Source organism: Gobio gobio, assembly GCF_949357685.1.
Source record: "Gobio gobio genome assembly, chromosome: 8".
In the NCBI taxonomy this organism is placed as follows: domain Eukaryota; kingdom Metazoa; phylum Chordata; class Actinopteri; order Cypriniformes; family Gobionidae; genus Gobio; species Gobio gobio.
This window is the reverse complement of record NC_137114.1, coordinates 14,566,259-14,592,746: the sequence shown is the minus strand read 5'-3', so window position 1 is coordinate 14,592,746 and position 26,488 is coordinate 14,566,259. Positions and strand designations below refer to the sequence as shown.

The following is a 26,488-nucleotide window of genomic DNA, read 5'->3' as shown; positions in this document are numbered from 1 at the left end:
AACACATGATCCTTTATTTGGGGGAAATAAACAACATTTTAGTACAGTTATGCAAAACTTATTATTTTTAGTATGTTTTAGTAGTGTTTTATTATGTGTGTTAAAATTCTGTAATGTGATGTGGTCGATATCAAAACATCACTACCAAAAATGTGCAGTCACGACCGAAACATGGGATGTTTGTCAAAAATAAAGTATATTAAATGATCAACTGATGCTATGATATTTAAACTAATGAATCCTTAACTTTGAAATCAGTTTGATTAATATGCCTTTTACAAAGAAAGATTGGATTCAAAATACAACAAATCTCACAAATGACGGTTGAAATATTGTTAAAAATTGTATTTGTTATTGATTTACCTGTGAAAGCTTTTTAATAAGATAGCAAAAAAATATATATTTACAACAAGGTAGATGTAAACAAAATCTAAAAAATGTCAATAAACCCCTTCATTACACTCATTTTAAGGTGTCATTGTTACAGTGTAATATATTTAAGTACTGCAGTAATATGAAATAATAATATAGGCTACTTGGTTAGGATTCGTCCCCTTGGAATCATAAGGTTCTGTCAGACATTTTTGACAAAATTGAGTTATTCACATATTCTTATTCTGTGACAACTTCTTTACATTATGTGATGTTGTTGTTTAAGTTTTTTTCTTTAATAAAAAGATTCTTTCTACACAGTCAAATGGAATGCACAAAACTTTAATATCTCCAAACCAGTCAGAATGCAGATAGAACTCCAAGGTGGCGGTTTGGCTGAGGGTAGTTGCATGTAATTGTGCATAATTTACTGTTATTACTATGGTAAGTAGGCTACATGCAACGTGTAACAAGGACACTGTAAAATAAAGTGTTACCAACCCTTCTTATTAAGTTATATATTATTGTGCCATTTCATACAATATGAGAATTAACTGCACAATTACTAGAAATGTGTAGGCTATTATACCTATGCATATGCTAGGCTACATAAAAATTGTGGAAAAATATATATTTTTTAATGTTTCCAACTCTGACTTTGAACCAATGATGCATTTTTTTTATATATATTTAGCGTGCGTCGCGTATCGCGCAACAAGCGTCGACGTCTTATGAAAACAGTTCAGCTTTTCAAAACGCACACCGAGACCTCTCTGGTCTGTTCCGTTTCACCGCGAAAACGCGTCCCGTGTACGTCCCGGTCATCAGCCGCTGCCTGCCCTGCACGGTGACAGTGACGTCACCCTCCAAACACCGAGCGCAGGTAAACAATAACACCGCGAGGAGAGCCTGGACGAGCCGGAGGAGCGCTGAGGAGGACCAAACGAATGCTACTCACTGCACTGGCCAACATAGGATTTAGTCGCAGCACATTTTAAAGGAATGGCATGTCTTATGGCAGCCTTTTCAGTCAACAATACCACAGTGACCAACTCCATCATAATGGTAAGATTGTTTTATCTCATTGATATAGATAGATAGATAGATAGATAGATAGATAGATAGATAGATAGATAGATAGATAGATAGATAGATAGATAGATAGATAGATAGATAGATAGATAGATAGATAGATAGATAGATAGATAGATAGATAGATAGATAGATAGAGCAATGCATTTAACCATTTAATATTTACCACATTCAGCTGCATAAAATAAGCTGTATGTTTAAAACACGCTTGAAGGATGTGTGTATTCCGAATGAACCAGAGTAACCCTGCACAGATCTGTGTGTGTGTAGGCTACTTCACCTGACTGTCCTGTTGCCATAGACTGCACAACTTTACTGTTGCAAAGATATTCCTAATTCATGATCAATTGCAAAAAAAAAAATTCTCTTTAAAATGTAGTGTCAGCTCAGCACTAATGGAATAAATTATTAAAATGTTATATGTGATGGCGATGTTTTAATAGCTCTCTGTAGGCTATTACATCATCATACAATTTACAACACATTACTGCATTAAACTGACATTTGGCCATTACTGTTTTCCCTGAGCTTAGAATAAGCTTTGTCCGATAGTAACCTCATGTGCCTTGTGTGGTTAGAGGGAGAGAGAGATTAGGTTGTCTCTATATTTAGCATGCATTTCACAGATGAACTTGTATTATGCTATATATATATACAGCTCGTGAAAAAATTAAGAGACCACTTAACATTGATTCCTTAATGTTAAGTGGTTTCTTAATTTTTTCCAGAGCTGTATATATGTATACTGTACATGTATGTATATATATATATATATATATATATATATATATATATATATATATATATATATATATATATATATATATATATATATATACAGTATATATATAGTTATATGATTGTTTATTCTTGTTAATACAATAAAAAATAAAAAATACTGTCAGTAGTACAGTGATGTACAGAGAGCAATAACATGGTCCTTTGATATACCATGGAGCTCTTTCTGATGTACTTACTTTGAAATATATATGAAATATCGCTGTATACAAGAGACATTGCTACTTACATTGCTACTTTTTTTGTTGGTATTTTGCTGTAGAGCAAGCAACAAATCTAGGATGCGTGTGTGTGTGTGTGTGTGTGTGTGTTTTTGTGATTTTCGAGGACACAAATTTGTATAATGACATGGGTATTACACTGGTATTAAGAAGTAAACATGAAATATGAGGACATTTCATGTCGTCATATTTAAAATAACTTTAAAAACATACTAAACAATGTTTTATTAAAAAATTAAAAATGCACAATGTTTCCTGTGATGGGGAGGTTTAGGGGTAGTGTAGGGGGATAGAATGTACAGTTTGTACAAGTATGAAAACCATTACGCCTATGGAATGTCCTCCTTTAGATAGCAAAACAAACCTGTGTGTGTGTGTGTGTGTGTGTGTGTGTGTGTGTGTGTGTGTGTGTGTGTGTGTGTGTGTGTGTGTGTGTGTGTGTGTGTGTGTGTGTGTGTGTGTGTGTGTTCATGTTTTTCTATCCCGGTGGGGCTTCAACCTGAATGTGCACTGACTCATGAGGACTTGTGTCAGGAAACAAGCTTATAAATCAAACAGAATGAGGCTTTATGAAAATGTGACAAAAGTGATGGGTAGGTGTAGGGGTCGGGTTAGGGTAAGGGGAGAGAAAACCATTACTATGGAGAGTCCCCATAAAGATAGTGAACCAAACGTTTACCTGAACAATATCCAAAATCCTTGTCCTTGTGGGGACATTTTGATCGCCATGAGGAATACAGCTTATCAATCATCATAAATTATGTTTTTTTTTTTTTAAATGTAAAAATTAAAATAAAATAAAAATTTGTGTGATGGGTAGGGTTAGTGTAGGGGGATATAATATACAATTTGTACAGTATAAAAAAAATCATTATGTCTATGGAATAAAACTCTCTCTCTCTCTCTCTCTCTCTCTCTCTCTCTGTGTGTGTGTGTGTGTGTGTGTGTTAATAGAGTCTTCATACACGTGTTCATTATATCCTTGATGATTTCTGAGCATTGAAAATGTGTCAGCAGAGATGTTGTTGTCCTCAGGGCAAAACCCTCTGGTCTTTTCCCTCCAGGCTGCAGTGTATTACATAAGCGTTCTCTCTTTCCATCCTCAGAATACAAATGGACCCCCAGATCTCATGTTAGACCCTAGAACCGTGTGCGTGTCCATTGATGAAATGATGTTCAACCCTGTCGGCAGTCAGCAAACCCCACTGTTACACGCACACCTGAAGAAAGTTGAGAACAATCTGACCGAGGCCCAGCGGTTTTCATATCTCCCCCGCAGACCCGCAGTCAACATCCAGTTCAAAGACCTCTCGTACTCAGTTCCTGAAGGGCCGTGGTGGAGGAAAAAAGGTAATGTTTGACCTTCAAGCCTCCAAACACTTTAAATGTCATTTAAAGGTAAATGGCATACATTATAACTAGTTTTGACACAGAATACAGAATCCATTTCAGGGATACATTTGTGAAAAAGAAGTGCACTTAATTTTTCTGAACTTGCACTGGTTGTGTACTTCAAATTATATATATATATATATATATATATATATATATATATATATATATATATATATATATATATATATATATATATATATATATTATACACAGTACACACACACACACACACACACACATATATTATGGCAGCACAAACTTTTATTTTGGATTGGATTCAATTTGAACAATCGTTTGGCAGTCCTACTTGAAATCTTAGTTATATTTCTTAAAAACTGTACTGTACTTAAAGATATATATAATTAATTAAAAAGCCACATAAACATTTGAAACACATCTTTAAAAGAGTACACTTTCATAACTGTTTTTAACACATTTAAGTACAGAAATTTCAAATTAAGTTTAACTTTAAAGTACATTTAAATTTTGTGTTGTTGTTGTGATTTAACGCACACTTTATTGTAAATAATTTTTGTGTTTATTTCTTTTATTTAATTTTTATTGATTTATTTTATTAAATAAATAAGTAAATGTATCACACTTGATTATAATTTTAACTGTAGTGTGTTATTCTAAATTACATTTCATGTAATACATTTTAGTAAGTATAAATTAGCAACTTCATCATTACAAATGTGACACATGGCATACAAGTCTCAAAATAAATATATCTTCATTTACCATAAATGCTTGTCAGTATATTAGGCAGTGCACTTTTAATCATATTTAAGAGACAATACAAGTAATTATGGAATGACACATAAAGATATACTTAAGTGGGCCAAAAGCACTATAATGTTCAGCAAATTGCATTTAATATCAATTTAAATAATACATTTTTATTCAGTTACAATTACCATGCAAAGTGTCTGAAAACATCACATTCAGTTCACACTTAAGTATATTCTTTTAAACTTATATCATTTCTGTAATACGTGCTCAAGTATGCTAAAGTGTACTTCTTTTTCACAAACATGTCTTTGTGCACTCCATTAAATCTTTAATAGTACAAAAACATATTGAAATCCATCTTTTGTAGGATAAGTTAATACTTATTTAATGTGTTTTTAACTGATATATACCCACAGCATTTGTATGTCTATAAAAATGTGTTTTAAAAGCAAACTACAAACTAATTTGAATGAAAAAGTCCATGTCTGGACTAATCAGCTAATCTTGCTGTATGTTTTAACCCTCTATGGTACGCAATACGATTTCAATGAGAAGAAAAAATGTGTGGTGTTTTTCCTGCTTAAAATAGGACACTATAACAATAGCAATACAATTTTTCATAATTTTTTTATTTATTTATATTTTAAAAGTTTGTTGCCTCAAGGCAACATTGTACCACAATGGACAAATTTAAACATTTGACATTTTCATGTAGAAAAAATATATTTATTGAAAACATCGATTTCTTTAACCAGACACCTGAACAAACACATTTATCAAGTTTATAATGTATTACAAATTTCATATTTAATAAAAAGTAACATTTCAAATTCAGCTGTTGCTCTCAGGCAACATTGTACCATCGTGGAACACAAGTATTACCAAACCATCACATCAAGTTATCATGTCAAGTTATCATATCAATATATCGTGTCAAGTTATCATATCAAGTTATCATATCCATCTTCATCCTCATCTCCATCTTCTATGACCTCATCTTCCTCATCACATGACACCTCATCATCTTCCTCATCGGTTGTGTTTTATACCTTTTTTAAGTGCTATAGAAAACGTGCAGATCATAATATATGCAGTTATAGTATGTGAATTGCTAATCTTATACGTGCATTACAAAATCATGCAAAAATGCAAATACATTTTGAGAATTGTAACTCTTTTCCTTACAAATATACTATATTTGTATCCAAACTAGTGTGTCTGGTACAGCCTTATTTGATTCCATTATGGTACAATGTTGCCTTGAGGCAACACACAGTTTTTTGTTATTAACTCTAAAACATTTGATGATATATAATGTAAAGTTCTTGAAAATACTTCTTTACTCACCAGTGAGGGTGACTCTATTTTTTTGTGGGTGATTAACTGGACGGAAATTTGTGAAAAATGCGCTTTTCAGTGGAGAAAATATGGAGCCACGTGACCTGTGCACATGTGCTGAAACAGGACACAAAATGGACCCCTGTGGGTCATGTGACCAATTTTTTGCACTTTCATTGATTAGTATTTGAGTTCTTCTTCCCTAAAATAGGTTTGACCAATAAATCGGTGTTTCATTGTATTAAAAATAAACTAAAATAGACTATGTTGCCTGGAGGCAACACCGTACCATAGAGGGTTTTAATTGAATTTCCTGCAAAGGGATTTGTTGCTTTCTATTGTAAATATTCTGGGAATTGGATTGATTTCAAGGGGAATGGTTAGTTTTGGCAGTGCGAATGAATTGTCTCGTGATATGGAGAGTATGGCATGAGGAATGGATTAGCCAAGAGTGCTTTTAGGCTTTGGTTCCAAAAATGTCCATTTTCAGTGGATGTTGTCCTGAGAATGTCTGAGGATGTTATCCTCAGAAGTGAATTCATTAATTAAGCAGTACGGATGACATAACAGCCCAGCTGTCTGCTTTGCCTTGGCTTTGCTCTTCTTTTTTTTAAACGTTTACCTTAATGGATCTGGGTTTTACTGATAGGCAGTGATGTCTTCATTAGGCTCACCATCTGGACTGTGTTCAGCAGCAGCAGTTTTGTCACTGGCAGTCAATCCTGAACGTGATTCACCAACATGTTCCTGGATAAACACCTTTATTGATCCTGGAACAACATTCCAATCAACCAATCAGATTTGAGGGAGCAGTTTACAGTTTATTATTGTGTACTTTATGGCGGCGGTTAAGGGTCAATGCTGAATCATGCCTAGATGTCTTGGCTACAATTAGCTACAATAAGGCCGCATTTACATTACAAGGTTCAAGTGTCCCAATTCCATGTGGCACAGTCTGGATATAAGCAGGAAAAAAGCACATGGATTCAGATATTCTCAGATCGGTTTCAGGCCTTATTCATATGTGGATCATTCACAAACTTGTGAATGACACTTGGTGCAAATAACCGCTGCCATAAATAATAATTTAGCAAATTCTATATAAATCTCATGATGTTTTTTTTTAACACTTTAGTCACCCTCTGAAGGGTCCTTAGGCCCCAGTTTGAAAACCACTGAAAATTGTATTAATATTTCATTTATTTACATACATTTCAAGTCAACTGACAACAACTGACCTGCCGCTTAATAGGGCTTTTGTTAATTCAAAAAATATTCATCCAAAAATTAAAATTCTGCTATTTTGCCATTATATAGACTTCTTTCATATGGCACGTTTATGGTGGCTACTATACATTATGGGACATGGTGAAGGGAAAAAAAGAGATGGGAGGAAAAATTATTTGGCAATTTTTTTGCGTTCTAAAGGAAATGTTTTGGGGGAGCGCAAACATTTGAAAGCGAATGCAACGTTTCTTGTGGGAACTCAAACATTTGCAAGAGAACGCTCTTTTTTTTCTCTCCCATCTCATTTTTTTTTCTCCACCATGTCCTGTCAGGGGCTCCATAATAAATGACCTTTTTCTGGGCGGAAAAATTATTACACAACAGTATAGGCTACAGTTTATGTATGATATGAGGGTAATAATGACAGAAATTTAATTTCTTTAATAATGAAATCAGTTTGAACTAGTTTATTCAAATTGTAATTTATTATGAATAATTTGAAATGTGGAAACTTTTACCTGAAATTGAAGCAAGTTTCCACGAAACTTCAATGTCACACTCCAGTGTCTCTTCTTCCATCAGCCTTGCCATAAAATATACACAAGTCCTAGACCCATAGCCAACTGGCTCATCGCACTGGTGACTTCACTCAGTGTCTTTGGTTCGATCCTCTTAGATTGCCTCAGCTTTTTGAAATGGTCAGGAATAGCACCATGATGTCACAGAGTGGAAGTATGGACCAGATGTGGACAGGGCCAATTTGATCCTGGTTTGTGCATTTGCAGATCAAAGCTTTCAGAGCCTCAGGATGAACAGATTTAGCATCCTCTGGCATCTGCAGCTGATGTGTTATTGTCAATAAGAGGTGGCATTTGATGTAGCTCATTTATTGAATAATTTGTGCAATAAAATATAATTATGCATATAAAACATAAGCTCTTATATGTGATGATGATTCCAACTGCTATAAGGGCATCCCTGCAAATTGTAATATTCATGAAGGCTAATTTTAAGTAGCGTTTCTTTTTTAAAATATTCAAAAACCATGGCCAGAACATTATTTTATCTTTTGAGAATCGTTCGAGTTGGAAGTAATAAGTTGTTTGAGGTTAGGAGTTGAAAAATAAACAATAAATGTGCTTAATTGAATTGAATGTGCACTTCAAAAAAATTTAAATAAATAAAATAAAAAGCCACTTAAATGTGCTTAAAGAAAGTACACTTTCATGACTATGTTACTGAACACACTTAAGTGCACTTAAAAAAAATTGCACTTTGAAATGTCAAATTAAACGTTTTGGTTGCTCTTTTTTTAAATAATAATAATAACTACATGTACTTATTATAGGGTTAGGATTAGGGTTTGGATAACATGTAATTATATATAATTTATAATTATTACTACAGTGATAACAAGGATGTGTATCAAGGACACTGTAAAATAAAGTGTTACCAAACATTTTATTTTAAATTTGCTGTGAAGTACACATATTTTGATGTGTTGACTAACGTCCTAAAGCACTTTATTGTAATATATTTAAAGTTAATGTATTTATGTTATACATACATGTAAAGTTAATATATTTTAAATGCAACTTTATCTTTACATATGTGTAACCAGAAATATATTTAAATACATGACATACAAATTTCAATAGAAATGAAAAAGTATATTTTAGTTTATCATAAATGCTTGTCAGTACATTCGGCAGTGCACTTACCGTATATGAAAGACAATAGAAGTTATTATGAAATTACAGAGATGTCCTTAAGTACTACTTAAGTTGTTCAAAAAAGCAAGTTCAACTAATTGCATTAATTATAAATTACTACGTTTTTCATTTAAAAATTAATAACATGCAATTAAGAGCCCGAAAACATTACATTCAATTTATACTTAAGTATATTATTTCCGTAATGAGTACTCCTTTTAAAATGATGCTTAAGTGTAGGGTAGTGATGTCATCCAAAGAGGACAGTTGGTTCCGAGGTGGAAGTTATTACATTTTGGCAAAATATAATGAGACAGATATACATTTGGAATTGAGTAGTAGCACTATTGAACAATATACTGTGCACTAAATACCATAAAATAAAAAAATAAACATTTCATAGTTGTCACATGACCGTATTACTTTTGTCACATGACTTTATGTGCACATTATCATCTTGGAAATCAAAACTAATATGTTTTCACAAATTTTTCATTAAAGTCTGTGAAGTTTAACCAGACTCGCTTGTTGTCAGAATAAGCTAAATGGAAATATTCAAGGGACTTTCTAACATTTACAGATAAGGATGTGACCATAAGTTATGACCTGGGGAAAACATGTGTCAGAGGCATTAAACAGCACACTCATCTGTCAAAGCACGAGGTAAAAGATTAAATGCTTTTGTCTGAAGTGCTTATAAATATAAAGCATTCTCATGTTTCGGACAACCTGGATCATGTTCCTTTCCCGCAACAGCTCACCTCCGCTATCTTCCATATGCGTTTTGTCCATAGAAATATAGTTATTCACTACTGTAAAGTTACAAAACTGGCTGATGGTTTCTGAGTCAAATTTGTTGTCGATTATTTTAATTATAGGTAATAATCAATTTTATTGATTAGTTGTTGCAGCCCTAGTGCACTTTGCTTTGCACTGCACATTAGGGCAAATTTAGTTGCTCATTCAGGTAGGCTATTTAATGCATACAGTATATGCTGCGTACAGCAGAAATAGTTGTATTAGTAATAGACTGTTTTTCGAACATAGTACTTTTTTGTTGCTGTGGAATAATTGTGCACCAATGAATCATTCACACCTTAAACAAGTCCATAGGGACGATTTTGATTTCATGTCGACTTTAAGCAAGTCCATCTGACATGTTAACAGCTTTCAGCTTTTAAAGCGATGGGCACCTTCGGCTGTTTATTATCAATTGATTGCAATCGGAACCGGGCCTTTGAACTGTCTAACAAATCTTTGTAATCCATACTTAGAGGAAAGAGAGAGCGAGCAAAGGCAATGCCAGCAGCCCAGCTCCGCTCTCACAGGCAGCCGGTTACTATCGGTCAATAAACTCCAGTAACCTCTCTGCTTTGAGCCGGGGGCGGGTGCTGAAGCAGGAGGGAACCATCAGCTGTGCACTTGTGAAGATAAGGCTGCTGATGAGCGATGCTTGTGGAGGAGGCTTATCGTTCTGCCGCTAGGTAACTTGGCAGAATATCTTGGCTGTAGATTGTTCACTCATTTTCCATAAGTTATCAACTCAAAGGGGTCATGAACTGGCTTTTTAATTTTTTTATAATGTTGTCTGAGGTCAACTTATGACGTTCACGTGGTTTTTACATTCAAAAACATCATAATGAGTAAGTAATAGGCTATTTTCTACCCTGGTTTTGAGCCTCTCTCTTGGAACGCTCTGTTTTTATGGGCGTGCCGCAATGAAGACTTGGAAGTAAACGCCCACTGCTATGATTGGATAAGCTTTGCATATTATAATGAGCTCTGGCTCCCTCGTGAGTACAAGTGAGGGATTGTTTTGAAAGCGTGTGGAGAAACGGAAACCGGAATGATTCATCCCACAGGGCTCGCAAAATGTCTTTATCAAACAAACACAATGATTTTCTCTCATCCACCCACGATTAATTGGAATGTTATTTTTTATTACTTGGCCCACCCGATCGGTGGATATAACCACAAACCGTGCATCACTAACACACACATGCAAGCCTCATTGCAGAGTCAGACAAATCAGCATGATCAAAACTTCCGCAATTGTATTTTTCCTTCAAATATCAAGTCAAGAGTGTGAACAACGCACATCAAGAAAGGAATGTTATTTCACTATTTAAGATTCACTGACCTGCCGGCGGGCTTATGTTTTGGTAGCCCGTCTGTAAAACACATAGACCCGGGACGTTGGGCTTTGCGAGCCCTGGCCCATACATGTCGAGTCTGATCACGAATCGCAGCACAATGAACCAACAGCACCTCAAATAAAGGATTCTCCAGCCTGTGACAGTGTGCTAAGTTATGTTCAGTTGTACACATAATCAATAGATATCAAACAATCTGTAACAATGCAATACTATTACATATAAAAAACATTTTTTTACTCTCATTAGTCTTGCTTCATTCATCCATGTAATCTCATCCTGTCTGCAACCCCAGTCTCTTGTTTACAAACGAATCCGTGGTGAAAATAAGGAACAAACGCGCAATGTCTTCTCCATGTGAGCTTGAGCTTCATTAAAAATAAATGTCAACCATGCAATCATAATATTAGAATCCGAAGGAAGCTTATGCAGCGACTGTGTTCTTCCACAACCAGGCACAGCGCAATATCTTGCTATCTTCAGCATGTTTATTGCTCGGTAGCGCGATCTGTTTAGCTCTACGAAGGCCCATGTTATTTATGTTACATTTCTTGCACGAGCTGGTGGGCGGGGCTACAGAATCAGAGGTACTTCTTCTTCTGTTGAGGCGGTGTTTCACCACACTCTGACGTCATAGCCTGGCACATTCTGAGATTGAGCGTTTGCTGGGCCTGGTGCAATAAAAGCTTTTCTTTGACTAACAAGGAAGTTTTCAGCTCCGAAACTTATAGGATATTCTTATATCACAATTAACTTTTATATATCAAAGGCTGAATGAAAAGTTGATTTCTCAATTCATGACCCCTTTAAACGCACAAGCAACCTACATGCCTCTGTACTGCTGCATTAGTGGATTATTCCCGACTTTCCTCTCGTCATAACATATCATAATATTTCATATATTCTGATGCACTTACTATTAAAATGTAAAAATTTTTTGGATGTTCGCATACCTCGGGTCTTTAGTGACCCGGGACGTCATTCACTACCCTCCTCCTCATTCATTTTTTTAAAAGTGACACATTCCTCAATCAATTCATTATAAACAATATAACCCATTCCCATTCCTTTCTTCAAAAAATTGTATAGGGTCACTAATGACCTGAGGTGTATAATACTTTTACACCTCACGTCTGGCGCGAGTGATTTCCATGTTAAGTCAATGGAAAGGCGTGTTTACGCGCATCTGGAGGTCCTGCGACGTGATAGACGCATTTTTGTGCGGCGCGATGGACACGATTCCGCCTCATTCGCGAATTGAGTGTCTTGCGTGATACGTGCGTTGTGCGCGAGTGGTGCTTTTTGTGCATTCACGCGTTTGAAGCGAATTTGCGTCCGACGCCCGAGTTGGAAAATTTGAACTTTGGCGTCAATTCGCGCCGTGCTAACCAATCAGGAGCCTGCTTGCTGTGGTCATGTGGTAAAGTGACGTGATGAGAAACCCTGCTTACTTTAAAAATACTACTATTGTGTCACAAAATGTAGTTTTGACTTTTTCAGGTGAGAATGTAGTTGTTTAAAGCTCAAATATGTCATTTATTTATAAAGAGAGCACCTATTCTTTTAAAAATAATCTTGTGTTTTTGGAGTTGTGAGCTCCAGTAGATCAGTGGCGTTCAGTGCTCATTAACCCCGGCGAGAGCAGCCTTTCCTCGGCCATGAATCTATAATTTGTTGTCTGCCAAATCATTTTGACTGACTGCAAAGACAAGTTTCATAACTTTATTTTTTTGGGATATTTAAATACACATGCAGTGAAGATAATGTAGGAGTTGCCTGGACCACATTTGTGTGGCTATTAATGCTTAATATATATTTTTAATGAAAATGAAAAGAGGCAGTGGTGTTTTATGACATATTTCTCCTGGAGCGCCTTGAACGTGCGTCTATTTCGCTTCAAACGCTCAATTTTTACGCACGTCCAATTCGCGCGTCCTATCTTAAAACTACAAAAGCGAATGGATTCAAAATGTTCACGTGTCAAACTAGATGCGGTAGACGCGATTTAGACGCTCTATTCACGTTTGGTGTGAACGCAGCATAACAGTATAAGTAAATTTTTTCTGCACAACAATAATTGAATCTTTGATGACTGAATGAGTGCAATTCACCTTAATTCCACGTCTGATACACTGATGAAGTGACGTTTCACTCATAGTCACCGCAGGCAGAAAACAAAAGAATAGGAAGAATCATCAGCAACACTTGAAATGGCTCCGTGATTTACAGCAGAGCAAGAACTGAACACAATCAAATATTACTGTCACTGTCACTGATGGTGGATCTGGTGAAGAAGCTGTCAGTGATCATAATATTCATTTTGAAGATGTTGAAAATGATAGTTTTGAGAATATTTTTGAGATATTGTGAATACGAGGCAGATGCTGAATATACTGGGAAATGAGCTCTGATGAGGACAGTGATGATGGTATAAAACATCTGCTCAAACTGAACCCTTACAAGCTCCAAAAGATAACAAAATATGCTTTATCTTCTGTAATTGTTATTCTAATATCAGGAGAGTTTTATATTATCGCGATCCATCCATGTTAGATATAGATGCGGGTCGCTAAAGACCTGAATATGTAATAATGTTTGGCGAAACATTCATGCATTTAAGGGTTATTATGAAATTGTCTTGATCTCCAGTCACCTCGGTCACTTGCACACATTATACCACCACCCATACCTGCCACAAATCACCTTCATCAGTCAGCACCACATATACTGTAAGCCTGTTCTCCTCGCCTCCGCTCCTGTTTGATCTCTTTTCCTGGCTCCTGTTCCCCAAGTGTTCTAACTTCCTAAGAAACATGTAAGAGAAAGAGATATCCTTAATTCAAGTATTCAGCGACATTCTGGCGTTTGTGTGTGTGTGTGTGGTGCAACGTACCTGCATTGGACTGATCCTTTCCCATCTTCTTCATTGTTGTTGGTTTGCAAATATGGCTTTTAATATCCTGCTCACAATAAACTGTTGTTGTTACCATCACTGGCTGTCTGTTTCCTGACAGAAATATTTTAAATGTTATATATTTATTTAAATGTTTTAAACAAAGCTTGCTAATAATGTTTATAGATTAGTGTTTCTGGCTGTATTTATGAGAAAGAACGGAAGGCTATATTAATATTGATCATTATCTGCAAACTTTTCCCATATATGTTGTATATATTGATAATATAACACTGGAGGACCTGGCAAGGGTTGGTGTGCAGTGACATTCTGTTTAGCTCATTTATTATTTACTTTATTGTACCTGTTCCGCAAAATAAAGAAGGCTGTTAACATACTTAGATGTATGACCCTGGCAGTAGAAGTACATCAGATTTTACATAAAAGTGAATATCTTTTTTTATTTATTGATGTTGCCATCAGATTTCTAATACTGATACTTTCTCCCAAATATTGTGCCTCTTTGGAAACATTGGTATAATTTGGACATTATGGATTCATTGCCAATGATTGTGTAATAAATATTTAATAGTGCAATCTGTAGGAGTGATCAGTCTGTTTCAGGTGTCGTCTCTGTGACCTGAAAACTCATCTGTCAAGGTCACATATCCACAATTTTATTGCTGTTTGAAGGTCATTTGGTCAGCACAAAGAAAAGGTTATTGCTCATTACTCAAACCCAAAGTGTCCCTGGTGAAAAAGAAGTGCACTTCTTCACAAAGTATATTTTTAACTTAAACTCCTTGCAGATAATATAATATTAATGAAATAAGAGGTACAAACAGAGTAGACTTCCATGACTGTTTCTTAACACACCACGTCCGCATACTAAAGTATACACATATAAAGTGATTATAATTTTAAATGTACTGTTTTATTCAGTATTACATTTAAGATTAATATATTTTATTTAATATAAGTTCATCCTTACAAATGTTTAATCACAATTTAAATACAAATGTACAATTTTCAATAGAAATTACATTAAAATATATTTTTTAGTACATTTGGCAGACAACCATATTTAAGACAATATAAGTAATAAATTACATATAAAGATGTATTTAAGTTCTACTTAAGTGGGTCAAAACACTATAAAGTTCAGCTAATTTCTTGCATTTAATATCAATTTATATCAAATGGTAAATAAAATGGTAAATGGACTGCATTTATATAGCGCTTTTAACAGACCTACGGCCATCCAAAGCGCTTTACATTTTGCCTCACATTCACCCATTCACCCATTCACACACTCATGGCGGTGTCAGCCATGCAAGGCGCCATCCAGCTCGTCGGGAGCAGCTGGGGTTAGGTGTCTTGCTCATGGACACCTCGACACTTGGTCAGGTGGAACCGGGGATCGAACCACCAACCTTCCGGTTTGTAGACAACCTACATGAACCACTGAGCCACTGCCGCCCCAGTCAAGTTGTAATATCAAGTTGTAATACATTTTTGTTTAATTGCAATTAACAATCAATTTAGTGTCAAAAACATTACAGCCATTTCACACTTAAGTATAAAGAATATTCTTTTAGAGTTTATTATTTTCATATAAGTACTCTTTTTAAAAGAATGCTAAAGTGTACTTCATTTTCAAAGGTTCTCTTCTCTTTGTATGTGGGCTATAATAATCATAATACTCATGATTATTTTGTGTCAGTATTGAAATCAGGATTATTGGTGGTGGGAGATAATCAAAGTCTTATTTCATGATAATGTGTAATTTTAGATATCAGTGGAATTTCACAATTATCGATTCTTCAGCAAAAACGAAAACTAGGTTAACTAATAAGTAAGAGGTCCTCAAAACAGTTACAGAAGTTACAGTTTATTTTTTTTAGGATCTTTAGGTTTTTCAGGACTAATACAGTGTTATTCAGATAAGTGATGGCCTACAACAGAATTTATACACTGCTGTATACATTAAAATAGATTAATCCTTATGACAACTACAAAAGTTATTATTTAAGAGCAGTGAGTGAATTTCTCTTTGTCTTTTGTTGTTTGATTAACATTAATGACAGACTGCACCAGGTTTATTAGGCTGCTGTCACTTTAAGAACTGCACGGATCCAATATAGCCTACTGTTACATATGCGTTTTCTTTCTCAGTGTTTACATTCACTTAAGACATAACCGACTGTGTTTACGAGGATATTCGCCAAAATGGTGTTTCTGCATTTTTGTGTGTAGGCTATTTGACCGTTTAAGCATATCTAAAGACCACTGTATACTTTGCTTATGCAGACAGAAATCCGGCTAGGGAACTGTATCTCCTTCATGGCTTACTGCGCTTTTAATAAAACTGTTTAATATTAAGCACGATGTTAAGTCCCACGGTAGGCTGCATTTTACAACACTCACTTATGCAGCTGATTTAGATGTTGGCTTAGGAAGGAACGAAATCCAAAATCAATTACGATTAATCACACAGCTCTACCATATATAAAAAGGAGAATGCATATGCAGTTAGTGTGGTATGCATGTAAACTGGGTCAATGTACTCATCCTCACAAAAGGCAGTAAACAGCATTTGTTTAAAAAAGGTGTATGGATGCTTTCTGTGTCGATTTGAGTACTTGTAATGTACATATGTAAGTATGTTGTAGCTTGAAACTTGTATGCTGTGTACTTTGCCATGCCTTAAAATCACTTTTTTTTTACAATGTCTGTGTGGGTCGTGCTTTTAATAGCATTTAAAAGCCTTTAAAGAACCTCTCACAGCTTTGAGTAACCTCCGTTAGGGGTGAAAATGTCACAGAAAATAACGTCTATGCCTCGCCTACTGAAGCATGTAAAAGACCAACGTGAACTCTGTGGTGTCTCTCCTCCTCCTCCTTTGGTATTTTTACCTCATGCTGTAGAAGTATCTCCTAGATTTCACGCCGAAAGACCCGCCGGAGCTGCATGAGCAGACCTGCCTTAGAGAAAGTGAGGTGTTTGGCAAAGAGGCCTAATTGCTTTGGCTCAATTACCCAATGAGATATCCCCACAAAGAAATCAAAAATGGCCAAAAATAGTTGCCTGTAACATTGAAATGGAATCAGTGTCGTTTTGAAATGCACTTTTGGTCAGTATTGCACTAAAGTAGCTCATGTATAGGCAATGGCGCAGTAATAAGCATGTACCAAGCTCTTTCTCACCCAGCCCCAACCAAAGCTTTTTTCACTGGGCTGTAACGAATAGATAAGGAGGCATTGAACCTGGACTGTATCAAATAGATAGGGAGTTACTTTCAAATAACTGTACGATAAACAGCATGATTCAGCATTGGTCACATGAGAAGACAACACACCAGATGCATCATTATGTACTCAATGTTCAAGACGTTTCTCTATATGAAGCGTAGACTTAATTCAAGCCACATTAATGAGAAATGCACATTGTGCAATCTTCCAACCTGGGGTGAAGTACATTAACAACACATTGGGACGAATATGATTGGTATGATGGTAATTTAGTGGACAAATATGTGAGTGGTGCTCACGGCAGGATTTTGAGCACAGAAAACTTGCATAATTGAAATTCTTAATTTGTCAGGTTTTGTCAGATCAGTGTGTTACCCCTGTCAATGTCTTTTGGTGTTGGTTGGCGCTTGTTTTCGCCAATTGAACATGTTCAAGTAGGGTTGCCAATCGTTCCGTGTAATACACAATCGTCTCGTGTTTAATACATCAAAGTAGCAATCCATATATAAACCCATACAAAATGCAGTTTGTCCCGTATAGACAGTAGGGTAGTATGGGGTGTATGTAAGCATTTTGCCTACGCCCAACCTGAATATGAGAGACCAAAACCATATGTATCAATAGCCACTCATGGAAGTCTTTCCATACTAATTTGCTAAGTTCTCTGCAAATATGCATTTTCCCACATACATGGTTGCGACAACATTTTAGTTCTCACCGTCTCAAGTTTCCCATGCTGAAGTTGGCAACCCTACACTCTAAGAAATGCTGGGTTAAAAACAACCCAAGTTGGGTTGAAAATGGACAAACCCAGTGATTGGGTTGATTTAACCCAGTGGTTGGGTTAAATGTTTGCTTAAAACAACCCAATCGCTGGGTTTGTCCATTTTCAACCCAACTTGGGTTGTTTTTAACTCAGCATTTTTTAGAGTGTATGTTTAAGCTTGAGTTTGTTGTGTTGGGTCGTGGAATGTCTGAGAAGTGACTACATCTGGTGACTGTCCATGTTGGTTGCGTGTGGCGTCGCAGTGTGAATTGGCCTTAACAGGTGCCAACAGGGCCGGACTGGGACAACATTTCTGGCCGGGAAATGTCACACCAATCCAGGGAATCCCATATTTTTTTGATATGGTAGGTTTTGATATAGTCATAAACAGAATAAACCGCAATGCAGAAGTAAGCTATTTCCTGTGAATGTGCCATACTTCCAATAGATTAGCCGCATAGGTAAAAAAGTCAATTTAATGGTAAAACTCTTTGTGCTACAAACCAGTGTGTTTATGATTATGATGAATTCAAATAATTTGATGATACCAGTTTGCCATATCAAGCAGCACAACTGACTGTTTTTGAACAGCTGAAATAACTGGAAGCAGCTATGCAAGTTAAAAATGACTGTTCCTGCTCTTTTGTTTAAAAGAAGGTGGATAAGACAAAGTCATATAGAGCTGAAAGTTACAGTCATAGAGCCGTCATACATTAGATAATTGTGAGGGGATAAAAAGGGGTTCTATGTAATGGGAGCCCATCCGGTGCTTCTAGTGGCTGAAATCATAATGACTCGATTTTATTCGCTGTGGTTCTTTTGCTACCATAATCATGGATCAGTGGAAGACTATATGCAAAATGAACATCAATGTTAAGTATTGATGATGCTCCAAATTATTTGGTTACGTAGGATGTGAATGTTTGTTGGCACTTCATTTGACTACTGGTCAAACTTACATCTAACCCCACAGGTCATGGGAATTTGTGTTTGCCAAGCGATTTGAATGTTTTTTTTTCGGAGAGCTCACTTTGGCAAGTTGTTTTAGGGTGTGTTCACACTTGTAGTTCTGGCTAAACGCAACTTTAGCTGGGCTAAATGCACTCGTTGTATGTGCGTAGCCTACATTTTGACCAGCTGAGAACTTGTGAAGAGCTTAAAAAATGTGTAAAGGACGCATAACAGTGGCAGGAATATCTCCGTCACACACAAACCAAGATCTGCTGCTGCGGTTCTGATGCCTATGACGAGAAAAAAACCGTTATGCCTGAGCATTCTGTCCTTTTTAGGGTTCAGATGGCAAACACAACAGGGTTTGTTTTAATCAAACCAAACATGCCAAGTGTGAACACCCTTTAACTCCCGAAACGAACTCCAAACGAACCTCACTTTGGCCTGATTTTGTTCAAAAGGACGTCACACTTGTAATATATCAGGGCCTACAGTACTACCATATTGGATGTTATCAGATAGCAATACCACGCACTAATTCTTGTTTCGATTTGCACACTTGATCCTTGACTCAAAGTAACCCTTGAGTCCCTCGTGGCCAGGAACAGCTCTCTCCTCTGTTGACATGCAGCACATCAGGTGCACCACGCTAAATCATTCTGCCGTCATTTGCTAACCAGCTGGCTTCACCTAGAGACCACACCTTTCCATTTCAGAAATAGTGTGATGATTTCTATGTTGGTGGGGTTACTATAGTGCACAATCAGTGGGAGAAGCCCTGGGATCCTGCACTAAAAGAGGACAGAGAAGGTCAGAGGTATTTGTGTATTGCTCTGACGGATTGTAAGCACAATCCAATTAAGCTAGCAGCCACTGCAATCAACTGGATTAGCATCTCAGCTACTGGATAAATAACAGGTTACAATCGGTCATCCTGTAGATGTTCTCTTTTCAGTACATAAAACATGAGTTATCATTTAAGTGCGAACTGAATAATTTTTTCCAAGGACACCTTATTGCATGTTAATTGCAATTAAATAAAAATGTATTGTAGTTTTAATAGTATTGTACTTTAGAGCAAGCAAGTAAGCCAAAATGTCAGAAATAACCAGTTGTGGAGTTCAGCCTTACATGTTTGAACCAGAGTCGGACACAAATGGAGAGAACTTTTAGTCGTCTGCACCTGTACATTTCTGAATGGTTAGTGGATACATTTATGTAAATGTTAGTTGTTGTGGACTTATGTTGATTCAACTCATGGACTAGCATGTACCTTTATGTTAATCTATAAATTGTTGTATAGGTGCTCGTGTGGGAACGTAACATATCCGTCACCCGACTATACAATGCATAATAAATGTACGTTTATGAACTACACAGACGGTGCGCGCTTTCGGGATAAAACTAACGACATAGCTCTAGTCTCTGTGAATGCAGTCAGAGACTATGGTAACTTTAGCCATATTAGCTGTACATTCTAGAAGGATCAGTCAGAAAGGAAATTTGCAAACGTCCACAAAATATGAAGTGCCACCCCTACTTGTTCTGGGTATGAAGTTAGAGCACAAAGTGTTGGCATTGACCCATCCATCAGAAACAACTTTTTAGAGAATCCAGCGTTGTACTGACCACATTTCCTTCAAAAATGAAATCCAACCAAGGTGTTCTCAGTGGCTCAGATGCCGGGAGTCTATGGAGACTCATATGTTTGTTGGTACATCCAACAACAGAACATTTGTAATGTTTTTTTTTAGGCAGACATTGTAATACCGGTACTCTATAGCTGATACAGCGAGTAAACAGAAATGGCGGCCTTTGTGCTTCTGTCTGTCTATGCTAAACGGGCAGATCATCAACAGTCAATGGATGCGGTTTCCCTACTCTTACGTAGGAGTAGGGGGAAATCTGGAACACCGTGTTATGAGAGATTGATAATTATTGATGGCGATTATAAAAAAAGTATTGGGTGGATTTTTACCATTATAGGCTGGTTGTTAACACACATCTGTGTTTGAACACCTTATAAAAGTGAATTTTGCCTACCCATACAACCAAATCTGTCCCTAACCTTACCCATATCCCACTTCAATAGCAGCAAAAGTGTTTGGCAAAACAATATGAGCACAATAAGTATATTGTTCTTTTTTTTATGGAAGTACATAGTAGTTAATGACACCTAATATGAAGTGTGACCTTATTTACAGTATGGTAAACTAAAATATATTTTAATATAATTTATTTTATGTCATGTTCAAATATTAAACGTTTAATGATGAAGTTGCAATTTCGTATGTTTAAAATATATTAATTTAAAATGTAACACTGAATAACAATATTTGCTCTACACTTCGTATATGCATTGGATTGACCAAAAATATACAAACAATGCTACTATTCACTGACAGAATTGTATAGTAACTAACAGATCCGATGTGTGCGCACAAAGATGTCTCAGACAGCGCACAATCCCGATATGCGCACAGAATTACAGTACTTCCAGATATCTGTCTTGGCGATCATAAATCATTTTGAAGGTTTTTTAATAGAGAATGTTAAAAATTTTTGATAATGTATCATTGGAACTTGCCAGCACGGGTCACAAATGCTTGTTTTCTAGTAATTTTGCATTCTGGTTTCAAACATCCAAACCCGTATTATCATTCTCAATTTCAGGTCATCACATTTTTGTTGAAATTTCAGTTTTGTGTTTTAAATGTCAATAAAATGTGACAACATAACCTGCTGGTGGGTCAAAAATTATGACAAGATGCGTTTGGACACTTATTAACTCAATGGGACATGTCCATCTTGTTGTCTAATGCAACCAAAAATTGTAATAAACTAATAAAATTCATATTCATGAATTCATAAAATGCATACATTTCGTTAAAAGTAAACGTTCAAATACTATTTGGGGCTAGTGTATATTAGGCAAGAACCTACAGAGCAATGTTTACAAATCTGCACGCATGGCGTAATATGGTGAAGAATGCATTATATACCTTGACAAAGGAAAGTTGATAGGTATTGGAGAAAGGTAATAGCATCAGCCTATTGTTCTTTTAAAGTCATAGACAAAAAGGGACTGAGAGGAACAGGTCAGAATGAGGTAAGAACAGGGTTTATCCAAAGATACTTACACCAGCAAACAGGTTCATTCACCTGGAAAATTTCAGAAACCCAACGGTGTACAAACAAATGACCCTTTTCACCTGCAATCACAAACTGGCCATTATGTAAGCAGGAGAATTTCAATGGGATTTTGGCAGGTTCATTACATGATTGGGAGGAACAGCTCAGGTTGTTCATTGTGTTTATTGTCCAGACTTTTGAAGGTTTCTCACAGGGCCGCCTCTTTCTCTGTTCCACCCTGTGTTAGGTTACAAAACCCTTCTGAAAGGGATCTCTGGGAACTTCACCAGTGGAGCTTTGGTGGCCATCATGGGACCCTCAGGGGCTGGGAAGTCAACGTTAATGAACATTCTAGCAGGTTATAGGTTAGTATGACCACTATTTTATATGTGGGTAAATTGGTAACCCGTTAAACATGATAGTATTGTCAATAATGTCAAGACATTTCTCCTCGTATAGAACCTTTTTGGCATTAGGGTTCTTTAAAATTGAGTCAAGAACTAAAATAGTTACGAATTGCCATGAAAGTGTGTCGATACATCCAGCATCATACATTTAATTTCTTTTTGTATGGAAGCTGTTCATTTATTTAAATGTATTCTTTTTGCGGACACTTTTATGCAAAGCAATTTACAAATGAAGAATGCCTGAAGCAATCTCTCTCAGTGTTGATGTTGAATGAATACAGCAATTACTTTAAATGTGGGGAACATCATGATCATTTATCAGGAAATGGTGGTTGTAAATTTGTATATGTGAAGATGTGCTTTATCACGCAGGGAAACAGGCATGAAGGGGGAGATCTTGATAAATGGGCAGCCCAGAGATCTGCGATCTTTCAGGAAAGTGTCCTGCTACATCATGCAGGATGACATGTTACTGCCACACCTCACCGTACAGGAAGCCATGATGGTGCGTGTCTGCTGAAATCATATCATTCAACATGTATATATTACTGGATGTTGTAATCCCCATTCAATTTAAAGTCTTGAGTATCTATAGCTAAAAGTACTTGAGTAAAGTTACATATACAGTTTCTAAATGTAAAATTAATATTAATCAAATAATGTAATTTGTCATGACTGTCTATGGGCCCTATCATACACCCGGCACAATGCGACGGCAGTGTTTTTTGCTAGTTTCAACCCGACGCAGTTATCATTTTCACGTCCAGCGCCATGTTTAAATAGCAAATGCACTCTCGCCCATCTGTTCACCCATGGGCATGCTGGTCTGAAAACCAGGTGTGTTCAGGCGCATTGTTGGTGCTATTTTGAGGAACTGAAAACGACTGCGCCATTGACCAAAAAGTCAATTAGTAAAAAAATTGCAGTATTTTTTGTGTTATTTAAAGGGCGTGTTAGTAATATGAGCCTATAGGTGGGTACACAACGCGCGTACACTCACACACAGGGATGCGCAGCAGCACACAAACATTTTTAAATATTAAAAATAAAAGGATTCCTCTCTGGAGAAGCGCTCAGTCTTTCCGCTCGCAAATTTCGCCTTGTAAATAGTGAATCCGCCATGGTGCAAGCAAAACTGGCTTTTAAAGGGAATGGGAGATGAGACTCTGATTGGTTTATTGCATGTTACGCCCAAAACACAACCATGACTCATTAAGAGACTAGGTACAACCCTTTTGAGCCATGCTCCTGGCGCGCCGACCATTTTTCCGTCGTTAAACTAGCAAACGTGGATTCGGACATGCTCTAAGTGCACCTGCGCCGTGCGCTTCAGACCATGCGCTCTGATAAACAAAATATGGCCCTATGTCTCTGACAGCAGATACTAAACTGATCTCAATTTCCTAAAATCTTTTATGTAAAAGTTACATTCATTGTCAGACATGGTGACCAGTAAACGAAGTGTATTGCCAAATGTACTTACAAGCATTTATGGTAAACTAAAACAAACGTTTATGTATGTCATGTATTTAAACATATCTGTAATTACACATAACGATGAAGTTGAAATTTAGTATGTTTAAAATATACACTCTAAAAAAAAAAGGTTCTATATGGCACTAAAATTGGTTCTTGGCTCGTAATCATAGGGGAACCTTTTTAAGAACTGTATAGCACCAATTTTGGTGCTTCAGTGGTTCTTCAGCGGTTCTTTTGCTAATGTGCTATATAGCACCACTGACTAAGGTGCTATATAGCACCGCTACCATATACAGAACATGTTAAGATATGGTGCTATATAGCACCAAAAGGGGTTCCCCTATGATTACGACGAAGAACCACTAATAGTGCCATATAGAACCTTTTTTACCTTTTTAGAGTGTATTAACTTAAAATGTAACATTGAACAACAAACTACAGTTAAAATTATAAATCAAGGTCTTTGCATGTGCTTTCTATTTTAGTCAACATATCAAAATAACAAAAGTTTGTTAAAATATAAGGATTTAAAATGTATTTTAAAGTAAAACTTGATATGGTTACAAATTAAGACCTCATGTGGTTCCAAACCCGTAAGACCTTCGTTCATCTTCGGAACACATATGAAGCTTTTTTTTGATGAAATCCGAGAGCTCTCTGACCCCTCCATAGACAGCAATTGAATTAACACTTTCAAGGCCCAGAAAGGTAGTAAAGACATCGATAAAATTGTCCATGTGACTCCAGTGGTTCAACCTTAATTTTATGAAGTGACGAGAATACTTTTTGTGCGCAAAAGACAACAACTTTTATTCAACAATTTCGTCACGTCTGTGTCAGTCTCCAACGCTGAGAACAAATTGTTGAATAAAGTCGTTATTTTTGTTTTTTTATACACAAAACGTATTCTCGTCACTTCATAAAATTGAGGTTGAAACACTGGAGTCAAATGGACTATTTTATCAAGGTTTTTACTGCCTTTCTGGGCCTTGAAAGTGTTAATTAAATTGCTGTCTATGGAGAGTTCAGAGAGCTGAAGATGAACGAAGGTCTTACGGGTTTGGAACGACATGGTCCAAATGGAATTAATGACAGAATTTTTGGGTGAACTAACCCTTTAAGAAACATAGTCATATGAAAGTTTACTCTTTTTAAGTGCCTTTTATTTCATTAGTATTGTATACTAGAGAGTTTAAAATATATACTTTTAAGATTTGAAGTACACTATAAGTGCACATTCAATAGAGCACACTTCTTTTTCGCAAAGGGTAGATTAAATTATAAAGAGTAAAAAAAAATTAACTTGCAAATATCATAGGATTCGTTTTAGTAGTACTCAAATAAAGTACAAATGACTAATACTTAAAAGTAATAAGTAATACCTAAAATTAGTTTTACACCATGTATTGCATGTAAACTGTTACTATTTGTTTAATATTTAGTTAAGAAAAAAAACATTATAGCAAGCACATTACCTCATGGTAAATGTAACGTACACAGACAAGCTAAAAAACATGAAATCATCTGTCACAGCTAGTTTCACTGGAATACGTCTCATGTAATTGCAGTTGTTGTGTTGTTGAGTTCATGCAAATCCCTCTGTTAGCTTTAGTTGTTCTGGCTAATGCTCATCATGATCTAAATTGCTCACTCTCCCTGCTCAGGTATCAGCTAATCTCAAACTCCAGGAAAAGGAGGAAGGCAGACGTGAAATGGTAAGTGAGAGGCGTGTGAAGTTTCCCACCCAGTTATGTATGCACAGCCTAGTCTTTGTGGTAAAGGTCAGCCATAGATGCCTTCAACATTCATTGATTGGCTAATAATAGTGATGTTGCATGACTGACAAGGATGTTGTTCCAGGAATATGTGCTAAATGGTACTGAGTTTTTTGGAATAAATGAATACTTTTATTCAGCAAGGATACATTCAATTGAGCAAAAGTGACAGTAAAGACTTGTACATTATCACAAAATAATAATAAACAAATAAATGCTATTCATCATTCTATTCATCAAAGTATCATAGAAAAATGTATCACAGTTTCCACAAAAATATTAAGCTGCACATTTTTTTACATTCAACTTTGATAATAATCAGAAATGTTTCTTGAGCAGCAGATCATCATATTAGAAGGATTTCTGAAGAATCATGTGACACTGACGAATGGTGTAATGATGCTGAAAATACAGCTTTGCATTACTTTGCATTGCATTACATTTTTAAATACACTGAAATAGGAAACAGCTAATAATTCACTATATACAGTTTTACTGCATTTTTGATCAAATAAATCTAACCTTGGTGAGCATAATATTCAAAAACATTAAAAAATCTTACCGACTGCAAACTTTTGACCAGTAGTGTAGATGTATGTTCATGCGCTTTCCTAATTCAGTGCATGATCATGCAGCCTAACCTGATTTCACCAAGTACAACATGTTGCTGGTTCAGCATCTTTGTCAGCATTCCAATCAACCAATCGGATTTACACGTTTACAGTTTACGTCAAGTTTAGGCTTACAACCAGGGTTAGGTGCTTCTACATCAGTGTTATTCACCATCATTTCCC

At 36.1% G+C, this 26,488-nt stretch overlaps 1 protein-coding gene across 2 annotated transcripts in view; it reads left to right on the top strand.

Annotated features, from left to right (window-relative positions):
• The first annotated feature begins 1,088 nt into the window (after nt 1-1,088).
• abcg1 (ATP-binding cassette, sub-family G (WHITE), member 1) overlaps nt 1,089-26,488 on the top strand; it is a 45,057-nt gene continuing 19,657 nt past the window's right edge. Inside the window, exons 1-5 of one of the 2 annotated variants that reach the window (XM_079824446.1) lie at nt 1,089-1,437; nt 3,590-3,833; nt 22,281-22,398; nt 22,813-22,945; nt 25,584-25,634. In XM_079824446.1, coding sequence (XP_079680572.1) covers nt 1,375-1,437; nt 3,590-3,833; nt 22,281-22,398; nt 22,813-22,945; nt 25,584-25,634 — 609 coding nt within the window. In that variant the 5' untranslated portion in view covers nt 1,089-1,374. The remainder of the gene's footprint in view (nt 1,438-3,589; nt 3,834-22,280; nt 22,399-22,812; nt 22,946-25,583; nt 25,635-26,488) is intronic. The other variant, XR_013817119.1, reaches the window with a different exon arrangement.